The sequence below is a fragment of the Chamaea fasciata genome, unplaced genomic scaffold (assembly GCF_029207755.1).
Source record: "Chamaea fasciata isolate MVZ Bird 193981 ecotype frontalis unplaced genomic scaffold, bChaFas1.0.hap1 SCAF_28, whole genome shotgun sequence".
NCBI classification, from domain to species: Eukaryota; Metazoa; Chordata; class Aves; order Passeriformes; family Sylviidae; genus Chamaea; species Chamaea fasciata.
The window spans coordinates 1,866,883-1,889,347 of NW_027094113.1; the positions used below are offsets into that span (position 1 = coordinate 1,866,883).

Genomic DNA, 22,465 nt, shown 5'->3' on the forward strand with positions numbered 1-22,465 from the left:
ATTGCTGGGGACTCCTGTAAGGACATTTTTCCCTTGAAAAGCCAATATTGTCCTTAAAAAAGCCAGCTATTCTCTGGTTTTTAATGCAGAAAGTTTTCAGTGCTTTAAAAGGTTTTAAAAATCTCTAACGGATACTTTCTCCGTGATATTTTCGAGCTTTCAGAAATTGTTTTTGAATACCTGGTGCCACCCCGTCAAAGTTTGGGGTTTGAAATGTTTGATGCATTAAGGCTACACCTACGTGGGAACTGAAATGTCTCTTCTTTTTTCCTGTAATTTCCAACTCTATTTTCATTCCAGTGTGGAGTGAAATGTCATATGTAAAAATTCAGCACGGAATGTGGTGTTTAAAAAGTTTCTCAAAGTTACTCTGTTGTCATTTTGACAGCCCTCCTTGATGTCCTTATTGTGCTTAATTACATCAGGCAATAATTTTCATTGCAAAAATTATTTTGAAAGGAGAAGTGGAAATGCGAAGTTCTTGTCATGTGAAAATGGAACATTTCAGCCTTATTTGCATGTTTGACTTTGCATTCAGAATATAAAGGGCAGAACCCAACACAGTCATGCCGAAAGCTTGGATTTCAGTAAAGCAGCATTTTGTTTTTTGAAGAGGAAAATGTAGAAAATCCGGATCAGCTGCACAAGGGCTCCGGATTGAGTCGTTCCTGGCTGATCCCATTTGGCAATTCCCAAATCCTTTGCCTTGGCTTTGCTCTCAGTGAAGGTACAAACACTCCTTGGGGCCAGGTGGGAGATGTGCTCTGTGATGGTTCTGGCTTCTTTTTGTGCCAAGGTCGGGATTAACACACGAGAGTCACGGTTTTGTGTTCGGACTCGGCGTTTATTAACTCTTATCTATTTACAGCCTCACGAACCATGAGCAAGGTAGAAAGCGAAGGTAAAATGGAGCACCTCTCTATCTCTACAAGGTCTTTTGAAGGACAATCCATCCAATTACGAAATACCCCCTCGATTATTTTTACTTTAAACCCAATAACTAACTACTTGAAGTCTCCAGTGCCGACTCTATCAACCAATTACAGAAAACCACCCGAACCCATGGAGGAGAAGGAAGAATAAGATAAAGAAGAAGGACTCAGACAACGCCCAAAATCCTCCATCTTGCCCCATATACATTTCTATATACTAAAATCTTAGATCTGAGTTTTCCACCCAGTGAGATCACACAATACCATTCAAATCACACCCCCACAACCCCAGTGCCGTCACTCAATTTCAGAACGCTGTTCCACGGCCTCAGATCCCATGCAGTGCCTGCCTGAGGGTCAGTGCCCTTTGGAACAGAAAGCCTGAAATTTTCAGCCTCCAGAGTTCCAACAGTTTACCTCAAACATTCCATATATTCAGTAACCCCCAAAGAAGATTTGACCAGATGGGAGAAGCTCTGGGCTGGCTGGACCTGGCAATAGCTGGGAATGAAAATCTCTTCCCCTTGACTAGTTCAAGATACCCTGGGGAGGGGGTGGAGGATTCCAACCTGCTCACATCAGGCCTGGCTTGTTGGAAAAAACCTAAAAAAAGGTCCACTTTAATATTAAATATTTCCACTACCACCCCTTTCTGTGTCATTGAGAACTGGGGTGTGACAGAGCTGGTTCTTGTAGTCACCGCTCTCTTTTGAAGGGCACCAGCCCGTGCTGCCCTAATTAAACAGGTGGAAAACAGAGGTGCATACCAAGAAATCCTTGGGATCAGTGACATTTTCATCTCACTTCAGTTCATTAAATGCTCTCATTTTTGTCCATTACAGCCTCCCTGCTCTGTGCTGGTTGAACTCACCTGTTTTGCAGCACAGGGACAAAACCTCACAGCTTATTCCTGTCTAAACAAGGTGTCTGGAGCTTCCCGGCTCTAAAGTGGCCGCAGGGTGTTAAATCCTTGGGAGAACTTAATGCCCATAAATATCTGCCAGCAGGAACCCCCAGAGGAATTCCCTGGCTGCTGCTGAAGGAGCAGAGTCCTGGAGAGGGGAAGGACTCCAGTCCTCTCCAGGTGAGGTTTCCCAGCACGGAGGGATCCATCAGCAGGATCACGGCTTTTCAGGGGCAGCTCCCAGCAGGGAAGAGAGCTGCACAGGGAAGAACTCTCTGGAAAACAGGGACAGGAGCCCAGGAAGGGCTGGAGCTGTGTCAGGCCTTGGGATGGAGCTCAGGGAAAGGTTCTTCCCCCTGAGGCTGCTGGGGCACTGCCCAGGCTCCCCAGGGAATGGTCCCAGCCCCGAGGCTGCCAGAGCTCCAGGAGCGTTTGGACAACGCTCTCAGGGATGCCCAGGGTGGGATTGTTGGGGTGTCTGTGCAGGGACAGGGGCAGGACTGATGATTCCTGTGGGTCCCTTCCCGCTCAGGATATTCTGGGATGCTGAGAAAGGCATGGCCCAGGTGAAGAGGAAGGTCACCAACTCACCTGAGATCTCCTCAGTCAGGGAAGAAGCAGCTGTGAGGCTGGGGGTGCCAAAGCTCCACAGGGCATTCCTACCCTCAGAGCCCTCCTGCCAGGCCCAACCTGTAAAAAGGATCTTTTTCCCTTTATAAAGTCACAGAACTGTTTGGATTGGAAGAGACCTTGAGGATCATCCCATTCCACCCCCTCCATGGGCAGGGACACCTTCCCCAGGACCAGGTTGCTCCAAGCCCTGTCCAACCTGGCCTTGGACACTTCCAGGGACAGGACATCCTTTCTCTATTCCTCTCTATTCCTGGAAAAACATGAATTTAACTTCCCCAGGCCTTCATCGTGATTAATCCCTTGAAGGTGGCGAAAGAGATTTTAGAAAGAATGACTGTTACGAAACTTTGGGTCATTAATAATGCTCTGGTTCCCCACAGCCCCCTGGCAGACACACACAGAGTCTCCCATGACTCACAGCCTCACGAACCCTGGCGTTGCTCCTTCTCCAAGGATTTTTGCTGTTCCCTCTCATTCCTTACAAGGTTGGCCTCTGACTCTTCTCACACCAAGAATGATGTGGCGTGGGCAGGGGCTCATTGCTGTGCTGGGATCACTGAGTTTGTCCTTTCTCAAACAGCTCAGAACAGGTTTGTGTCACACAGAGGCCAAAATTCTGCAGTTTGTGCTCTTCTGTGCTCAGCCAAGGAAGGAATTTGGGTTGAAGATAATTTATATTAACATTACATCACCTGCAGCATCATTTCAGCAAGAATTTCTGGGCTGGAGAGAGACAAATGGGCTGCGGGGGTCAGACTGCTCAGGGATGTCTGCAAGAAGATGCAGGAGTCTAAAAACCAGCCCATGAACCCTGGGGGCAATGACACCGACACAATTCTGTTCCCTCCCCTGCTCAGAGCCCCTCCGTGAAATCTGCAGCTGCTCCTGCTGATGGAGAAGAAAAAGGAAGACAGATTTCCCTCTTCCTGCAGGGGCAGGTGAGAGCTGGGTGCAGGAAGGGGAATCTGCTTTACCTTGAATTTAAGCTGAGGCAGCGCCTTCCTCAAGTGTTATATCCTCCGCCTGGGCCTGATAACACACTCGCAATTTAGATAACTATGTGCTAATCGATCCCTGGAGTTCCTTAAAGGAGCTCCCACCAAGGGAATCCCTCAGAAGAAAACGCCCTGCAGCCTTCCAGAGCAAAGCCCCGATCAGGAGGCGTTAATTACCCCGAGAGGAAAGCCTTTGTGAGGAATGCAATGCCAGAAATGCGGGTGTGCAGGACGCACACACATCCCCGAAGGCTTGACCTTCACTCTGCACTTCTCACCACGCCCCAAGGCAGGAGCTTCCAGTAGAACTTCATGCCTCAGGGCTCGGTCTTCCCTCTGCGCTCTGAGCTGCGACATCTCCCTGTCTGCTCTTTCCCTCTCTTGCCATTTGTCTCCCCAAACTTTCCCTTCGTTATTCCCCTCTTGTGATATCTGTTATGGAATTAATTCGTGTTTTATTGTGATACACGGTATAAAGTCGTTCATGCTTGAGAAATAAAAGGTGTCTGGGAATTTTGCCGCCCTTGACGGGAACAGGGGAAGCGATCCATTTGCAACAGAAAGAAGGGTGGCACCGGGAGGAGATGGGTCTCCTCCGAAGATGGGTCTGCCAACAACCCAATGATCAACACCCGACATGCAGCTTACCTACATCGGCAAGGGCGTGCATCCCAATACCTGGTTCCCGTAAATGTGATCAAGTGTCCATCCCTTCACCGGAAAACTGTTCATCGCGAGGAAAAGAGGCTACATGAATACGCAAGGAGAACAAGAGGGACAAAAAGAATGAGGCAACCCACTGTCCAGGTGAAAAACTGTATAAAAGCAGACCCTGGGAAGACCAGATTTGTGAATGGAGGGGGATTCGGTGCGATAGAGGCCGAATCTGAGGTTCACCCAATGCCAATCCCGGGATCGACTCTGCATTTTGCTTGTGGCTTTCTCGGACTTTTATATCACCATTCATCAATAAATCTCTTTATTGATAAAATTGGCTGATCACTTATTACACCTCTTAACCTTTGATTGCTGAGCAGTGGAGATCACCACTGGCAGAGCAGACCTTGGATTTCAATATTTGTTAAATACGGAGGGGTCTTGGGCTGGGTTTCACAGGATTATTGAGGTTGGAAAAGACCTCCAAGATCATCCAATCCAACCTTTGACCAAATCCCCCTATTCCCTCTAAACCACATCCCCAAGTGCCACATCTGCTTGTTTTGTGAGCTCTTCCAGGGATGGTGGCTCCACCACTTCCCTGGACAGTCTATTCCAATGCCTGAGCACTCTTTCACTGAAGACATTTTTCCTGATATCCAACCTGAACCCCCCCTGGTACAGCTTGGGCCCTTTCCCAGTGCAATGCAGCAGGGAGAGAGGTGACACTTGGAAAACCAAGAGGCTGAGCTGCGCTTATGAGTCACAGATTTCAGTGGAACTCATGTTTTAGGTCAGGGTTTGGGCTCAAGATCTCCAGGACAACGCAGTGCTCACACATCCACATCCAAGTCCATTGCCTGGGGCGAGGCTGAGCCTTTCTACAAAGAGGGTTGGAAAAGCACCTGGAAAAATCTTAATTTCTGAAAAAATCTTAAAATCTTAATGCCGCCATTATTCATGTTTGCTCCCTGTGCAATAATTCTGTATTTGCGTAGGAATTTCACACTGCAAGGAGGTTTAAAATGAACTCCAGGCATTTGTGCCATTTTCTTTCAGAAAAGCCCTTTGGGCTCGTGATCAGGTCTAGGATTTAGCTGTATTATTTCCAGGCTGAATGGAGGGAAAGGCCCCACCCAGGAGGTCCTGGGTGAGACAATGCAGAGCCCCTGCTCACACTGACCCAGCTGGGCTGGGAACTGCCCAGGCACGGCTCTGCCCTCCCAAAATTCCTGGCTTGGAGAGCCAGCGCTTGGAGAGCAGGTCAAAACCATCAGGGTAAGGTTCTTTGGGCTACTGCAAAGTTTACACCTCATTTCTCGTGAGGGGAAAGTGCCCACAGGGGATGGCAACACATCCTGGCTCCTCGCCTTCAAATCAAGTGACTTTTCCAAGAAATCACTGCAGTGGGAAGAGCTGGAGCTGTGTCTGGGAGCATCACCTGCGTGCTCTGACTCCCCCCGCTGTGTTTTCCATGGAGGGGTTTTCCATGGGGGTGTTTTGTTTTTCCCAGTGAAGAGTCTGTGGAGACACGGTGCAGCGCTGCGGGTTTTTTTTTTCAGAGACCAGTGGAGACTTAAACATCGACTCTGCACCCTAAATATCCAGGGCCCCAGTTCACTGAATGTCTTGAGGAACCGTGGGATGTGAGTGGCAGCTGAGGGAGCTGGGAAAGGGGCTCAGCCTGGAGAAAAGGAGGCTCAGGAGGGACCTTGTGGCTCTGCACAACTCCCTGACAGGAGGGGACAGCCGGGGGGTCGGGCTCTGCTCCAGGGAACAGGGACAGGAGGAGAGGGAACGGCCCAGGGGAGGCTCACGTTGGACATCAGGAGGAATTTCTCCACGGAAAGGGTAGTCAGGCCTTGGAACTGCCCAGGGAGGTTTGGAGTCCCCATCCCTGGAGGTGTCCAAGGACAACCAGGATGTGGCACTCAGTTGCTCTGGGCTGGGGACAAGGTGGGGATGGGGCACAAGATGGACTCGATGACCTTGGAGCGATCTTCCAACCTAAATGATTCTGGAATTCTGTGATTCTCTCCTATTTTCTGCTTCTAGGCCAATCCCACCCCAGCCTCCCCCTTCCAATCTGCAGTTCGGGAACTCCTGGGATTATTTTTGCTTTAGAAATGCAAATCCGAGATCCTTTTGTGTTCTGGGGCAGGTGCTGCTAGACCAGAGACCTGAGACTTTTGTCTTCTCCCACCTCCAGCACCAACAACATTCCTGCCCCTGGAATGGCCCAGGGAAAACACAGGAGGATCTCAGGAGCCGTTTCTGGCTGTCGGTGCTTCTACTTCCAATCAAGGTTCACACAGCAGGTAAAAAATGGATTTATCTCAATAATTTTCATTAATTCTTTTATTAGTCAGGCTGGAAATCAAGTATTTTCCAATATTATATAATCAAATTGTCTTTCTTCTCACAAAACCTTTCTGTATAATAATTTCTCCAGGTTTTTGTCCACGTGCATTAAAAAAAAAAAAAAAAACAAACCAAACAAAAACTCCAATAAATCAAGAGGCTATTTTCTAGATATTTGTTACCTGCAAATAATCCCTACTGAAGGCAACTCTGCACAGTTTCACTGTAGCTGCTTTTCGGATAGAGGAGCTTAAAATAATTCTAAAATTAGCATAGGAACAATTAATCCTCAAAATCCTACTGTCAGTAAGTGGCCAGAAAATAATAATTTACATATAAAGATGTGGGAAGAGCTTCAGGGTGTTATAGTGGGCTGATCCATGTGTGAATAAATACTCCCCAAAAAATAAGGAGCACTTCAAGGTTTTAATCAAGGAACAATTTACCTCTAAAACCTTTCAGCCTTGAGCAATATTCCCACCTGTAATTCCTTTTAAGTATTTAGTAGTAAACTTGTGAAGGCTTGGTAATAATTGTCATGTTTGCAGAGATCCTGAGAGGGGAGGGTAAAGAAATATTTTGGTCAGATATTTTTGCTAAAAAGTTGCACGGAGATATCAGGGAGCAGCTTTTTTCCAATCGCTGTCTGAAGTCAGTGTTGTAAATGGCAATTTCAAGGTTGCTATCAGAGTAGCAGGTTATTAAAATCCTTATTGTTGTAATTAGTGTGAAATAAAGGCTGTAAAGACTCTTAGGGAAAATATATTTATGTGTTTAAATGATGAATCATAATGCATCAACACTTGACATCACCACTCCCTTTCTTCTGGAAGAGCATTGTCTCTCTGTTTTACTGTTTTGGATCTGTAAAAAGAAGCTTCTCAAAGAGAAAATTAATGCACTTTCTGCCTAAAACCTTCAAACTTCAGGCCTGAAACTTCAGCCCATCCTCTGCATCCTCTAAAGACATGGAAAGGTGCTTTTGGGAGGCTTTAGGATAATTTTCGGGGATGTTTGGGAGAGATGAGAATCTCAATAAGGGATTTATTTCATTATTCTCTATGTCAAAGTGACCCTCTGGCACTGAAACAACTCTGAATATAATAATTTTCTGGTCAAATAATGTGGAAACCAGAGGCCCTCAGCCCACAGGTCTGAGATACTTCACTGGAAGGGCTTTTCCCCAAATCCCAGAGGAACAGGCTGGATGTGGATCCAGAGAGCTCCCTGGATCCATGCTGGGAATCCTTGAACTGGAGGAGCCGTGAAGGTCCATTGCCTTCAGTGGCATTTCCAAGAAATTCTCTCAGACACATCCTCCCCCTCACGCTGCAGGAATGTTTTCTGGGGGTCAGTCCCAATGGATTTGTGCAGTTTTGCTGCCACAGTGCCCAGGGGGATCATAAATGGGAATTTGGGGCATTTCCTCCCCAGGGATGCTGGGGAAACCAGGGTGTTCCAGCTGGAGATTTTAGGTGAGAAATGAAACCAAAGGGATGCTGAAGTTCTTTTTAGGATTAATTTATCCCTCCAAGCAAAGGGAGGGATCCACTGGCAAAGGGAGAGGACAATTCCCACTCAGCCCAAGCTCCTGACCTCTGGCTTGCTTTTCCCGGAGCTTTTCTACCTGGAATGAGTTCACCTGAGCCCAGAACCAGAGCTCAGTGAGAAGCCAGGTAACAAAAGATTCCTAATCCTTCAGGAGGCTCCTTTGTCGTTAAATCTCTTCATAATTTCCTGTGAATGGGCCACGTAACTGCCCTGACCTCGGGATGGTCAGTGGAGCATTAAGGAAGAAAATTCCTCAGTTTTGGGGCTGTGCCAAATCCTCCTCTGCTGAGAGAGGCAAAGCCAGTCCCTCTCCTGGGCTGCGCTGCCACCGCTGCTGCTGCAGCCCCAGCGCAGCCTCTGGGGGCTGCATCTGCACAGGGTTCAGATCCTGGAATGCAGCCTGTTCCATGGGCACCACCCCAGCCTGTTCCATGGGCACCACCCCAGCCTGTTCCATGGGCACCACCCCAGCCTGTTCCATGGATATCCCAGCCTGTTCCATGGGCACCATTCCAGCCTGTTCCATGGGCACCATCCAGCCTGTTCCATGGGCACCATCCCAGCCTGTTCCATGGGCACCATCCCAGCCTGTTCCATGGGCACCATCCCAGCCTGTTCCATGGATATCCCAGCCTGTTCCATGGGCACCATCCAGCCTGTTCCATGGGCCCCACCCCAGCCTGTTCCATGGGCACCATCCCAGCCTGTTCCATGGGCACCATCCCAGCCTGTTCCATGGGCACCATCCCAGCCTGTTCCATGGGCACCACCCCAGCCTGTTCCATGGGCACCATCCCAGCCTGTTCCATGGGCACCACCCCAGCCTGTTCCATGGGCACCATCCCAGCCTGTTCCATGGGCACCATCCAGCCTGTTCCATGGATATCCCACCCTGTTCCATGGGCACCATCCCAGCCTGTTCCATGGATATCCCACCCTGTTCCATGGGCCCCATCCCAGCCTGTTCCATGGGCACCACCCCAGCCTGTTCCATGGGCACCATCCCAGCCTGTTCCATGGGCACCATCCCAGCCTGTTCCATGGGCACCATCCCAGCCTGTTCCATGGGCACCACCCCAGCCTGTTCCATGGGCACCGTCCCAGCCTGTTCCATGGGCACCACCCCAGCCTGTTCCATGGGCACCACCCCAGCCTGTTCCATGGATATCCCAGCCTGTTCCATGGGCACCATTCCAGCCTGTTCCATGGGCACCATCCAGCCTGTTCCATGGGCACCATCCCAGCCTGTTCCATGGGCACCATCCCAGCCTGTTCCATGGGCACCATCCCAGCCTGTTCCATGGATATCCCAGCCTGTTCCATGGGCACCATCCAGCCTGTTCCATGGGCCCCACCCCAGCCTGTTCCATGGGCACCATCCCAGCCTGTTCCATGGGCACCACCCCAGCCTGTTCCATGGGCACCATCCCAGCCTGTTCCATGGGCACCATCCAGCCTGTTCCATGGATATCCCACCCTGTTCCATGGGCACCATCCCAGCCTGTTCCATGGATATCCCACCCTGTTCCATGGGCCCCATCCCAGCCTGTTCCATGGGCACCATCCCAGCCTGTTCCATGGGCACCATCCCAGCCTGTTCCATGGGCACCATCCCAGCCTGTTCCATGGGCACCACCCCAGCCTGTTCCATGGGCACCGTCCCAGCCTGTTCCATGGGCACCACCCCAGCCTGTTCCATGGGCACCACCCCAGCCTGTTCCATGGGCACCATCCCAGCCTGTTCCATGGGCACCATCCCAGCCTGTTCCATGGGCACCATCCAGCCTGTTCCGTGGGCACCATCCCAGCCTGTTCCATGGGCACCACCCCAGCCTGTTCCATGGGCACCACCCCAGCCTGTTCCATGGGCACCACCCCAGCCTGTTCCATGGGCACCACCCCAGCCTGTTCCATGGGCACCACCCCAGCCTGTTCCATGGGCACCACCCCAGCCTGTTCCATGGGCACCATCCCAGCCTGTTCCATGGGCACCACCCCAGCCTGTTCCATGGGCACCATCCCAGCCTGTTCCATGGGCACCATCCAGCCTGTTCCATGGATATCCCACCCTGTTCCATGGGCACCATCCCAGCCTGTTCCATGGATATCCCACCCTGTTCCATGGGCCCCACCCCAGCCTGTTCCATGGGCACCACCCCAGCCTGTTCCATGGGCACCATCCCAGCCTGTTCCATGGGCACCACCCCAGCCTGTTCCATGGGCACCATCCCAGCCTGTTCCATGGGCACCATCCCAGCCTGTTCCATGGGCACCATCCCAGCCTGTTCCATGGGCCCCACCCCAGCCTGTTCCATGGACAATCTCTTCTCTGCTGCATGTATTCCCCTCCCCTTCACAGACAGCCCAGTGCTCATTTACCCCAACACTGAGCCATGTGGGCTCATCCACTTGTTTGAAGAGAATCCCAGGATGGTTTGGGTTGGAAAGGAACTTAAAGCCCATCCAGTCCCACCTCTGCCATGGCAGGGACACCTTCCACTGTCCCAGGCTGCTCCAAGCCTTGTCCAGCCTGGCCTTGGACGCTGCCAGGGATCCAGGGGCAGCCACAGCTGCTCTGGGCACCCTGTGCCAAGGCCTCCCCACCCTCACAGCCAACAATTCCTGCCCAATCTCCCATCCAGCCCTGCCCTCTGGCAGTGGGAAGCCATTCCCTGTGTCCTGTCCCTCCATCCCTTGTCCCCAGTCCCTCTCCAGCTCTCCTGGAGCCCCTTGAGGCCCTGGCAGGGGCTCTAAGGACTCCCTAGAGCCTTTTCTTCTCCAGGCTGGACAATCCAAATTCCCTTGGCATTTCCCTGTCGCTAGGTTCTCCATGACTCCAATCCTCTCCACGGCCTCCTCTGGACTCTCTCCAGCAAGTCTCTGTCCCTGCTCTGTTGGGGGACACGGAGCTGGCACTGATGCTCCAAGTGGGGATTCACCAGAGTGGAGCAGAGGGACAGAATCAAAGCAGTTTTGTTCCTCTCTGAAATATCCCAAACTCCACAGGAAAACTTGGATCTTCTCCCAGGAGAGAAGGGCAGCAGGTGCATTCCTTGTATCTGCATCACTGCCACAATTATTCACGTTCGCTCCCTGTGCAATAATTCTATATTTGTGTAGGAATTTCACACTGCAGGGAGGTTTTAAATACTTCTCCTCACTGCAGAGCTGATCCCAGCACGGAATGTACTGGGAAAGGAAAGGAATGAGCACAGTCAGAGGCACAGGCCCTGGGAAGCACATCCATGTGTGCACAGCCATGGCCCGCAGGAGTTCCAGGAACAGTCTTTGCCTCCAGCTAAATTGGTCCTTACTGGCTCTAAACGTGCTTGGGTAAAATATCATCATTTATCTGCATTGCTGAGCTGGTGACATCAACACAACTCATCATTTTGGATTCTTTCCCTGCTGACCTCAGGGATTTAATTGGTTGGAAAGGGCCGTGGATTTCTTCTGTCCACCTGCATTTCCCAGGACAGCTGAGGCGGTCTCTGCTGAGCTGGCCCTTGGCTGAGGCAAGAAAAGCCTCAGATAATTGATTATCAGCAGTGTGGAGTTGGATTCCTTCTCATTTATTTTAAAATCTGCAGGAGCAGCTCCTTTCCCGAGGCCTCCCCATCCCAAAATCTCAGCCAAGACAAAGATGTCACGACAAGATTCACTGGAGGATTAAAGCAAGACAAATATTTGAGTTTAGAACGTCACTGTTTCCTGATGGGTCTTTTCTATCCCTGAAGGGCCACAAGAGGCCAACACAAACTTTTCCGTGTAGAAATATTTAGTTTTGTTTGCAGAACTGACCAATTGTTTCAGATGGCAGTGAGATTAAGAGCTGTGCAATCCACAGATTTCCTTAAAACTAAGAAAAAAAAAAATCAGTAAATCCTGTCCTTTGATTCCCGACATAAAAAAACTACACACAACTTACTAGATATTAAAAGTGGATTTAAGTTGAAGGAGAATTGCCTTCCTTGCAGGTTTTGCATTCCTACTTTTTCAGTCAGCAGGACAAACACCCAGTGTTGTGTTCTGGCCTCATCATGACTAATTTCAAATTAAGTACATGTAAGAAGCCAAACTTAAGGGTAATAGAGAAACTGGAGGGTTTATCTCCAATTTTTCCTCAGTCTCTGCTGTCTGAAACAGAAGAAATGCAGTTGGCAACTCTTGGGGCAGAGATTTGCTTGGACTAATTCCTGTTTGTATGAACAAAATCTCAGAGTAATGTGATATAAGGCAGATTGATGTTCAACCAGAGAGGAACAAACATCCTTTGATGGTGCTTTTATCCCCTGAGTAAATAACGCTAAGAAACTGCAGAGTCCTTTAAGACATTTCCTGCTTCTTTCTTGGATCATTCCCACATTAGGGACACTGCTCCTTTGAACTCAATTTATATTTCATTTAGTGGGGTTCAGAAAAATCCTTCCAGTTTGAAAATGTAAAAGGGGAGGTGAAACAGGATAAGCAGAATATGGACAGATTGTTCTTCTCATATCTTTAATGCCTGTTATTCCCAGATTGTTGTTGTCAGAACTGCAAGAGGCAAGAAATGTAGGTCCATATGTTAATTTCATGAAAGGCTTAGTGAGTTTTGTGTAAAACTATCTGAACTCTTGCTTTTGGAGAATTCTTTGCTTTCCATATTTATTTATTCCCAGTTGGAACGAGTCTGTAGGGACGACATGTGGCCAAGGAGAACCTGAGCAGGAGCTAAGAGACCAACGTAAAACAGGGTGACAAAATCACAGAATTAAGGCTGGAAAAGACCCTTAAGATCATCCAGTCCAACCACTAACCCAGCACTGCCAAGGCCACCACTAAACCACGTCCCCAAGTGCCACATCCACATCTTTTTTTGGGCAATTCCAGGAAAGTGACTGCACCACTACCCTGGGAAGCCTTGTCAGTGCTTTGAACCATGAAAAAATGCATCCTAATATCCAATATCTGAACCTGCCCTGGTACAGCTTGAAACCACCCAGTGCCTGAAGGAACCAGCAGGAAAGACGGAAAGAAACTATTTTCAAAGGTCTGGAGTGCCAGGACACAGGGAATGGCTTCCCACTGCCAGAGGGCAGGGCTGGATGGGAGATTGGGAAGGAATTGTTGGCTGTGAGGGTGGGCAGGCCCTGGCACAGGGTGCCCAGAGCAGCTGTGGCTGCCCCTGGATCCCTGGCAGTGTCCAAGGCCAGGCTGGACAGGGTTTGGAGCAGCCTGGGACAGTGGCAGGTGTCCCTGCCATGGCAGGGATGGCACTGGATGGGCTTTGAGGTGTCTCCCAACCCAAACTAATCTGGGATTCCATAATTCTCAGATTTCCATGAGATGAACAGCAAGCAGAAGTACAAGAACCTGTCACAAATCCAGGAATTGGATCTACGCAAGGACACGTGGATCGGGGGGGTGTCTGCACCACCAGGTTTTGTTCTTTTCATTGTTCACGATTTTCACTCCAATTCCCCAAATGTCTTTGTGACATCACAGCCTGGGAGCAGAATCATTATGGCTGGAGAAGATCAAGTCCAAGCTTTGCTCCCCCCTGGGTGGGTCTTTGTCCCAGATGACTGATGCTGGTGGCAGGGCTGAAACCCCCACCCGCCCCTCCCTCCAGCCCAACACTTTCAGACCCACCTCGAGCTGAGCCAGACCTTGGAACAGCCATGAAGGGATTCCAGTTTTAGCTGGGGGTGAAAAACAGGCTGAGGAGCTGGGAAGGGCTGAGGAAGGGAAGCCAAAGCAAGACATGAGGTGTCTGTCCCTGCCTTGGGCACAGCGGTGCCACAGCGCTCTCTGGCATGGGGCACCACCAAAAATGGGCTGGTGTTGGAATTATGGCTCCTCCAAAGAGTCAAGACAAGGTTTCTGGGAACTTCAAATCATTTGCAAGACTAGAAACATTCAGAGTAAAAAAAAAAAAAAAAATAAATCTCCCCCTTTTTTCTTCAGATGAAAGGTAAGGAAAGAGGAAACTGGTTGGGAACTTACCTTATTATTTTACTTATCCTAAAATAATAGGATAAGTTCCCAAGCAGCCTTAGGGGAGAATATCTGCTGTCTAAAATGATGCCAGTTTCAAGATTCTCCAAGAAACGGTGTTTTTTTGGGTCTGCAAATAAAAGTCTTCTCCAATCCTAAGGATTCTGTGATTCCATGGATCTCCTCTGTGTTTGTCTCTATGCTCGTGCTAAGGCTTGTCTTGGGCACATTAAAGATGTCAAGTGTCACAAACCCAGGAAAGCAAGGAATTAGATCATGGAAAGGACATGAATATCTCAACAAGTGCTGTCAGGGTGAGAAAGGAAGAGCAAACTCAGCTAAGAAATGGTATCAAATATTCAGGCATGAGGGGAAGAGGATCAGCCTGGCTGGGACTTGGGGGAAAACAAGTTGAACACCTTTGGAACGTGGGAGAGACAACTCAGGAGGGCTGCAAGAACCACTGAGGGTGGAAAAGGTCTCTCAGACCATCAGGTCCAACTGCTCACCCAGCATGGCCAAGCCCACGGCAAACCATGTCCCCAGGCGCCACATCCACAAAGCTTTTAAATCCTTCCAGGGCTGGTGACTGCACCACTGCCCTGGGCAGCTGTGCCAGGGCTGGACAATCCTCTCAGGGAAGAAATTTTCCCAATATCCAACTTGAACCTGCCCTGGCCCAGCCTGAGGCCGTTCCCTCTCCTCCTGTCCCTGTTCCCTGGGAGCAGAGCCCAACCCCCCCGGCTGTCCCCTCCTGTCAGGGAATTGTGCAGAGCCCCAAGGTCCCCCCTGAGCCTCCTTTTCTCCAGGCTCAGCCCCTTTCCCAGCTCCCTCAGCCCCTCCTGGGGCTCCAGACCCTTCCCAGCTCCATTTCCTTCCCTGGACACGCTCCAGCCGCTCCAGGTCTTTCCTGTGAGAGCCCCAGCTCTGACCCCAGGACTGAAGAGGTCCCTCAGCAGGGTCAGCACTGGGGTCACTCCCTGCTCTGGGGCTGTGGCCACACCATGGCTGGGACAAGCCAGGTGCCATTGGCCTTCCTGACCCTCTGGCACAAGTTCATTGTCACCACCTCTCCCAGGACCTTTTGCAGCCTTCCAGCCCCTCTTCCCCCAGCCTGGAGCTGCAGGGGGCTGGTGTGACCCAAGGCCAGGACCTGGCCCATGGCCTTGTTGAACCTCCCAAAACTGGCCCCGTCAGCTGAGGGATCCTGGCCTTCTTTTAAACTGCAGAGCAGAACTGAATTTTCCACAGTGTCTGTGTCAGGTATGGAATAATCCTGGGATCTACCAGCTCCTACAGGCTGGCATTTTGTATTTCATTGGAACAGACTGGAAGGATCCAGCTAATTCAATGATGCCACAAAACAAAGGCTCCCTTTGAACTGTGCTGTTATAACTCATTAGACAAAGTGTCCTTACTTTAATTATTCCAGATGATGGCAAAAAGATTAATTTAATGTTCTACACAAAAGATGTCAAGGTTAATGATTCAATCAGAAGCAAAACTGCTGGCAGGGAGAAGCCTCCATATGAGAGATGTTTTGATGTGAAATTAATAAAAAGAATTAAAGATTTAAGATTTTAAGATGGCACAATAACCCAACCTCCCCCACAAATGCTGTATTTTCCACTGAAGTTCTTCAAGTAAACAAACCTTTGCTCTCCCCATTATATATTTCTCCAAACAAATTCACTCAGACCTTTATTTATTCCACAAAATGCTGGAAAAAAACCCCAAACCCTTCAAACATGGAGCTGGTTGCAGGGGGTGGTGTGAAAATCAGCCTGTTCAACGGCAGCGTGTGTCACCCAATCTGTCCCTTGGCTCTGTGCCTGCAGGGGCTGTGCACAGCCAGGCTCAGGGTGGTATTTAAAACTCTAATTCATCCCACAATCTCCTTACTACAGGAGCTGAGCGGAATGAAGGGTTTTTTCCGATCAAATCTGACTGTCTGTTTTCCATGAGTGAAGGAATCACTGGGCTGGATACACCAAGGGGAACTCCCCCACTGTGGGAATTGTCGCTGCTCTCTGAGTTTCTCACTTCTGCTTAATTGGAGCAAATCCAGGGGAGGCCACCAGGATGTTCAGAGGGATGGAGCAGCTCTGCGGTGAGGAAAGGATGGGAGAAATGGGAATGTTCAGCCTGGAGAGGAGAAGCTCTGGAGTGACCTCGTTGTGGCCTTGCAGGGCCTGAAGGCAGCTACAAGAAACATGGAGAGAGACAATTTCCAAGGGCCTGGAGTGACAGGACACAGGAAATGGCTTCAAACTGAGAGAGAGTAGGGATAGATTGGATATTAGGAAAAAATCCTTGGCTGTGAGGGTGGGGAGCCCTGGCACAGGGTGCCCAGAGCAGCTGTGGCTGCCCCTGGATCCCTGGCAGTGTCCCAGGCCAGGCTGGACAGGGCTTGGAGCAGCCTGGGACAGTGGGAGGTGTCCCTGCACGTGGCAGGGATGGCACTGGATGGGCTCTGAGGTCCCTCCCAGCCCAGGCCATTCTATGATCATAGGGTCGTAATTAATTGTAAAATCACCACTAGGATCCTAATTTTAAACATATGGCTTTAGTAGAGCCATTGGAGGATGTTTAGATGTTTAATTAAAGAGGGATTGAAGCCTCACTGAATTAAAATATTGACATGGTCAAGGCTGGGCTTTGGCCCAGGGATGGTCACCAGGGCCGTGCTTTGCCTTGACCCCAGCTGACCTGGATCTGCCACTGCACCAGCTGGGATTTCGGGAGAACAAGAACCAAGCTCTGGTTTCCCACGCTAAACACGAGGTTTGCCAGGTCCCTTGAATTTTTGAAATTGAATCATAGAACCATGGAATGTCCTGAGCTGGATCCCACAGGGACCATCAATCCAGCCCCTGTCCCTGCACAGACACCCCAACAATCCCACCCTGAGCATCCCTGAGAGCGTTGTCCAAACGCTCCTGGAGCTCTGGCAGCCTCGGGGCTGGGACCATTCCCTGGGGAGCCTGGGCGGTGCCCCAGCAGCCTCGGGGGGAAGAACCTTTCCCTGAGCTCCATCCCAAGGCCTGACACAGCTCCAGCCCTTCCTGGGCTCCTGTCCCTGTCCCAGAGCAGAGCTCAGCCCCTGCCCCTCTGCCTCCCCTCGGGAGGAGCTGCAGACCCCGAGGAGCCTCCCCTCAGTCTCCTCTGCTCCAGCTGAACCAGCCATGTGCCCTCAGGTTCTCCTCAGACCCTTCCCCAGCTCCGTGTCCCTCCTTTGGACACTCTCCAACAGCTTTGGATCCTTCTGATCTTGTGGTGACAATTTTTAGTTAAATCTGTAAAAACTGGATGTAAAATATACCAGAAGATCTCATTATAAAGCCCAGCACAGCTGATTAAGCTTCTGTTCCTTTTTCCTTCTGGTAAATGTTTGCCCCTTTCATTCTGAATTGCTCCAACAAAGCCCCAAACACTTTGTGTTTTCCTGCTGTGTGGTGACAAGGGCCGACCTCTCCCTGCACTCCTCCCACAAAGGCTTTTGTGTTTCCACGTTGCTAAGGAGGGAAGAGCCGGGAGCTCTGTACCTTGTTGGCTTTCCCTTCTCCTCCCTCACGCCCCAAAGTGCTCTGTGTGACTTCAGTCTCTGCCCCTTGGCAGCCTCCACGAGAAGGAATGGATTCCTGTACAGAATTTAATCTGTAGTTAAACAACACGACAGAAGGGAATGGGCAGAGGGAAAAGTTTTCAATGCTGTGCTGTGAAACTACAACAATACCCGAGGTGCTGTTGAATTCTCCCACTAAAGGGAGCCCAGGTTGGGGCACTGCAGGGCAGGGACACCTTCCACCATCCCAGGCTGCTCCAAGCCCTGTCCAACCTGGCCTTGGGCACTGCCAGGGATCCAGGGGCAGCCACAGCCACTCTGGGCACCCTGTGCCAGGGCCTCCCACCCTCACAGCCAAGGATTTTTTCCTAATATCCAATCTATCCCTACTCTCTCTCAGTTTGAAGCCATTTCGTGTGTCCTGTCACTCCAGGCCCTTGGAAATTGTCTCTCTCCATGTTTCTTGTAGCTCCCAATATCCCATCCAATCCCTTCCCAATCTCCCATCCATCCCTGTCCTCTGGCAGTGGAAGCCATTCTTTGTGTCCTGGCACTCCAGGCCCCTCCAGTCTCTCCCTCTTTCAATCTTTCTTGCAGGCTCCCTTCAGGTCCTGGAAGGCCACAATGAGTTTCTCTTCTCCAGGCTGAACAATCCCAACGCCCTCAGCCTTTCCTTACAGCAGAGCTGCTCCATCAGCAGCAATTCCAGCAGGAAAATCCACACCAAACTCATGAGGGTGCAAGTACAGGACAACTAATCCTGAAATAAACTGCCGGCCCAGCTTTAAAAATGCCTGAGCTTTAATTAATGTTTTATGATTGATGTTGTCTTTTATTTGCACACGTTTTTTACTGCTTTGTTTCCTGAGGTTTAGGATGGCCTCTAGTGGCCCACAGGATGTGCAAGGTGAGACCCCGTTTGGTTTGGCTGAGCAGAGCAGGCACAGAGCAGGGACACGGGGACAAAGCCAGGCTGTGCCCAGAGAGCAGCCCAGGCTGGCACTGAACGAGCTCCAGACAGCAAATCCTCCCCTTGTGAAATGTGAAACATTAGACCAGCTCGATAGGAAAAGGGGAATGGATTTAAGGTGAGGACGGGGAGATTTAATTGGGATATGGGGAAGGAATTGTTGGCTGCGAGGTGCTGCAGGAGTGGCACAGAGCAGCTGTGGCTGCCCCTGGATCCCTGGCAGTGTCCAAGGCCAGGCTGGACAGGGCTTGGAGCAGCCTGGGATGGTGGAAGGTGTCCCTGCCCATGGCAGGGGTGGCACCGGGTGACTTTAATGTCCCTTCCAACCCAAACCATTGGGGATAACCTACGAGATGCATTTATCTCTCTGCAAACAAACACTGAGCGTTTCCCAGCTGTAATTTAATTTCTCCAGTCTGGAAAAGCTGCCTTTGCAGAATCTCTGCCCAATTAGGGCAGCAGGGACGTGATCAGGTTTAAGGTTTGTGTTTAACGGCGTCACTTGGGGATGAAATGAGATCAGTGAGCTCACTGTGGTCCCCAAAGGACACATTTGAACATCTCCAGGCACTGCTGGGACATTCAGGTACCTGAACATCCCCTGGAGCAGGGCCAGAGGGAGTCACAGCCCAGTGGGTTCATTGCGAAGCTGGAAATCAGGAGGAAAAGCGGCTCCTGTTGTGGAACTCATCCCAGTTCATCCCTCTGTGGTCAGAATGCAGCAGGAGAGGAGGTGATGAGCATCCCAATCTCCTCCAGAGTCTCTGGCTCAGCACATTTCTGTCCCAAGTCTGTTTGAGTTGGATTTTAATCACAAAATCACACAGGAATATGTTTTTCACTAGCAATTTCCTTTATTTGAGGAAAAAGTGGTGAGGGGGACTGCTCCTGCAAAGCCAAATCATCTCCACGTGCTCTGGGAGAGGTTTTTTGGGTGACCTGAGTGACCCCCTGCCTCTTCTCTCACAGTCATTTTGTGTCACCCAGCACATCTCCTCATGGTCAGTAAAGGTAATGCTGCTGTTGGAGATCAACCTGTTGCCCAAAATTCGGCCCATTAACCCCATTATTTATTTACTGATTTAAAGTCCAAATGTTTTTCCATTAATGTTGCCACAACCCCATTTTTACACCCGGAATTTCCCCAGACGAAGCCTTCTCCAGGCGATGTGGGCGCTCCTGAGGCCGTGGAATGGATTCCCAACCCAAAGTGCATTTCTGTACCTGTAGTCCAGCCCACTGGGCCCCCAGTTCTGCCCAGATAACAACAACTTCCTAAACCAAGGAAGGTTTAAGGTGTGTCAGCTGCTCAGCCAACCCACCTCAGCCTGCATTACCTGAGTGACTTCCATAACATTTGGAATTTGCTTGCAGAGGGAGCAGAGTTGTGAGGAGTCCGGAACAGCCTCTCACTTGGACAAGGAGCCTCAAGGCAACGACATGACCTGGAAACGTTGCTCTGGGCAGTATCTGCCACAAAGTATATTCATAGCCCTGGCATTTTATTTCAGCACCTGCACAGCAACAGGTAGGATGGACCTTGTGGGAATTTTTTCATGGAATTCTCCAGGGAAACTGAAATTTTAATTGAGGTGGAGGGGTGAAGTGTTGGGTTTTTTTTTTTTAAAATTTATTTATTATTTTTTTTTTAAAGGGAGTTATGAATGTGCATTTATATGTCAAATCTGTGTCTAAGTATTTTTAAGTTGGGATTGATACTAGCAGAGTGCATTCAAAAATTCCTGAAAAATATCTGTACCTGCACGTGCACGCAGTGCAGAGGCAGGAACTCAAGGCAAAAGTTAATGAAACACTTTCTAATCATTGTGGATGGTTTTGGGGATGAAAAAGAGAGAAAAAAACTACAAATAGTTAAGGCTTGAGCATGTTCCCCGTGGTGGGAGGGGAGGTTTGCTGTGTATTCTCAAAGCTGTAAAAGGGGACAAGGGTGTGGACTGACACAGTCACACATGCACTGAATCCTTTGGAACTGGAAGTTGTCCTTGGTATTTTCCCTCTGGGTACCCAAAGGAAGGAGACCTGACTCTTTCAAATCTCTTTCAGACTGAAAAAAAGGGAAATTTAGGTGAGATATTGGGCCGGAATTGTTGGCTGGGAGGGTGGGGAGGCTCTGGCACAGGGTGCCCAGAGCAGCTGTGGCTGTCCCTGGATCCCTGGCAGTGTCCAAGGCCAGGCTGGACGGGGCTTGGAGCAGCCTGGGACAGTGGGAGGTGTCCCTGCCCATGGCAGGGGGTGGAATGGGATGGGCTTTGAGGTCCCTTCCCACCCAAACCATTCTATGATTCCATGAACGTACCTGGATCAGGCAGCAGTGAGGCCCAAATTTCTTCTAGGAAGAATTCAGAGAGAGACATTTTAACACGCGCTGGGATTGTGCCCAAATTCCATTATTTGGATAAGCACAAACCCCAATTATCTGCCGTGATTTCTTTACCCCTGACTGCAAATATCTGATATCTGGGAGTTGAGCACAAGGAAGAAAATGTGCCTGAAATTTCTTCCTACATAAACCTGTCTTGATGCTTCAGCACTCAGGGGTAAAAATGCGGTCAAGTCTAGGAATACAAGAATATAAAAATTATTGTGGTGTAAGAAATAACTCCTAGAAAAAAGGTTTCATTGCATTTTTAAAGCCCTAACTCCCCCAAATTTCTCTCACATAAAGGTTCTACCAATATCAGACATTTTAAAATGCTAGAATTAGGTGACTAAAGCAACAGCCATGAGGTGGAAATTCAGAATAGAAAGAAAAAAGCAAAACAGAAAGAGAAACTCTTTACATGAGGTTACAAAACAAACCAAAAAAGTTTCAATCCAGACAGGTTGGATGAGGCTTGGAACAACCAGGGGTAGTGGAAGGTGTCTTTGGCCATGGCAGGGTGTGGGACTGGATGAGCTCTGTGGTCCCTTCCAATTCAATTGTATGATTCCATAAATATATAAATTATTGCAGAGAAGCCTCTGCCTCCTGAGGGGCTGAGGAGGAGCTGCTCCCTCCAATGTGCCTCCCACTCCTGATACTGGAGGATTCCTTGGGCAAGAGGGATTCCAGTCCCTGGCTAGAAGGGTCTTGGCTCTTCTACATCCAGTGGCTGTGTTTGGAGCATATGGCTCAGGATAAAGGATCCCAAAAGAAAAGCAGCCAGCTCAAGTCTCCCCAAAACCTCCAAAATCTCACAGAATCCCAGCATATCCTGAGCTAGAAGGGACCCACAGGGATCATCAGTGCAGCCCCTGGCCCTGCACAGACCCCCCAACAATCCCACCCTGGGCATCCCTGAGAGCGTTGTCCAAACGCTCCTGGAGCTCTGGCAGCCTCGGGGCTGGGACCATTCCCTGGGGAGCCTGGGCAGTGCCCCAGCATTGATTAACTAAATCAATCAATCAATCAATCAATTAACTGAAAAAAAGGAAAAAAAAAAGAAAATTACAAAGTCTTCTCCTCATGTCCCTAATCCCATAATTTCCACTGGCTCCTGAGCCATCTCCGTTTCCCTGCAGGTCTCAGCAGGTTGGTGCCTGGCGTGAAGGCAGAGATTGGGGTGAAGCTGCCAGAGGTCAAACCCCCCTCTCTGGGATTTGTGACAGCGTCAGAGGGGAACTGCGGCTCTGGGACAGGCACAGGTACAGCCCTGGGTGACAGCTCCCTGCCCTGGGCCCTTCTCCTTGGGCAAAGCACCGTGGATGAGGTGGCCCCACGGCCCCTCAAGCCCTCGCTGGTGCCTTCAGAGCCCTCGAGGCACGGCCCAAAGCTCCCCATGGCACAAAGGGCACACACATCGTTGTCCCCCCACCACCAGGGTGACAGTGGGGACCCTCGCCAGCCTCCCCCTGCTGCAGCCCCTGGTGCTGAAGGATCTTCTCCCCTTCCAGCCCTGCACATCTCCGTCGGTGCCA

General features: G+C 50.2%; 1 protein-coding gene across 1 annotated transcript in view; it reads left to right on the plus strand.

Moving 5' to 3' along the window:
* Window positions 1–879: 879 nt before the first annotated feature.
* The window catches only part of MUC16 (mucin 16, cell surface associated), a 94,996-nt gene continuing 73,410 nt past the window's right edge, over window positions 880–22,465 (plus strand). Inside the window, exons 1-2 of the mRNA XM_066205407.1 lie at window positions 880–901; window positions 22,070–22,192. Coding sequence (XP_066061504.1) covers window positions 880–901; window positions 22,070–22,192 — 145 coding nt within the window. The remainder of the gene's footprint in view (window positions 902–22,069; window positions 22,193–22,465) is intronic.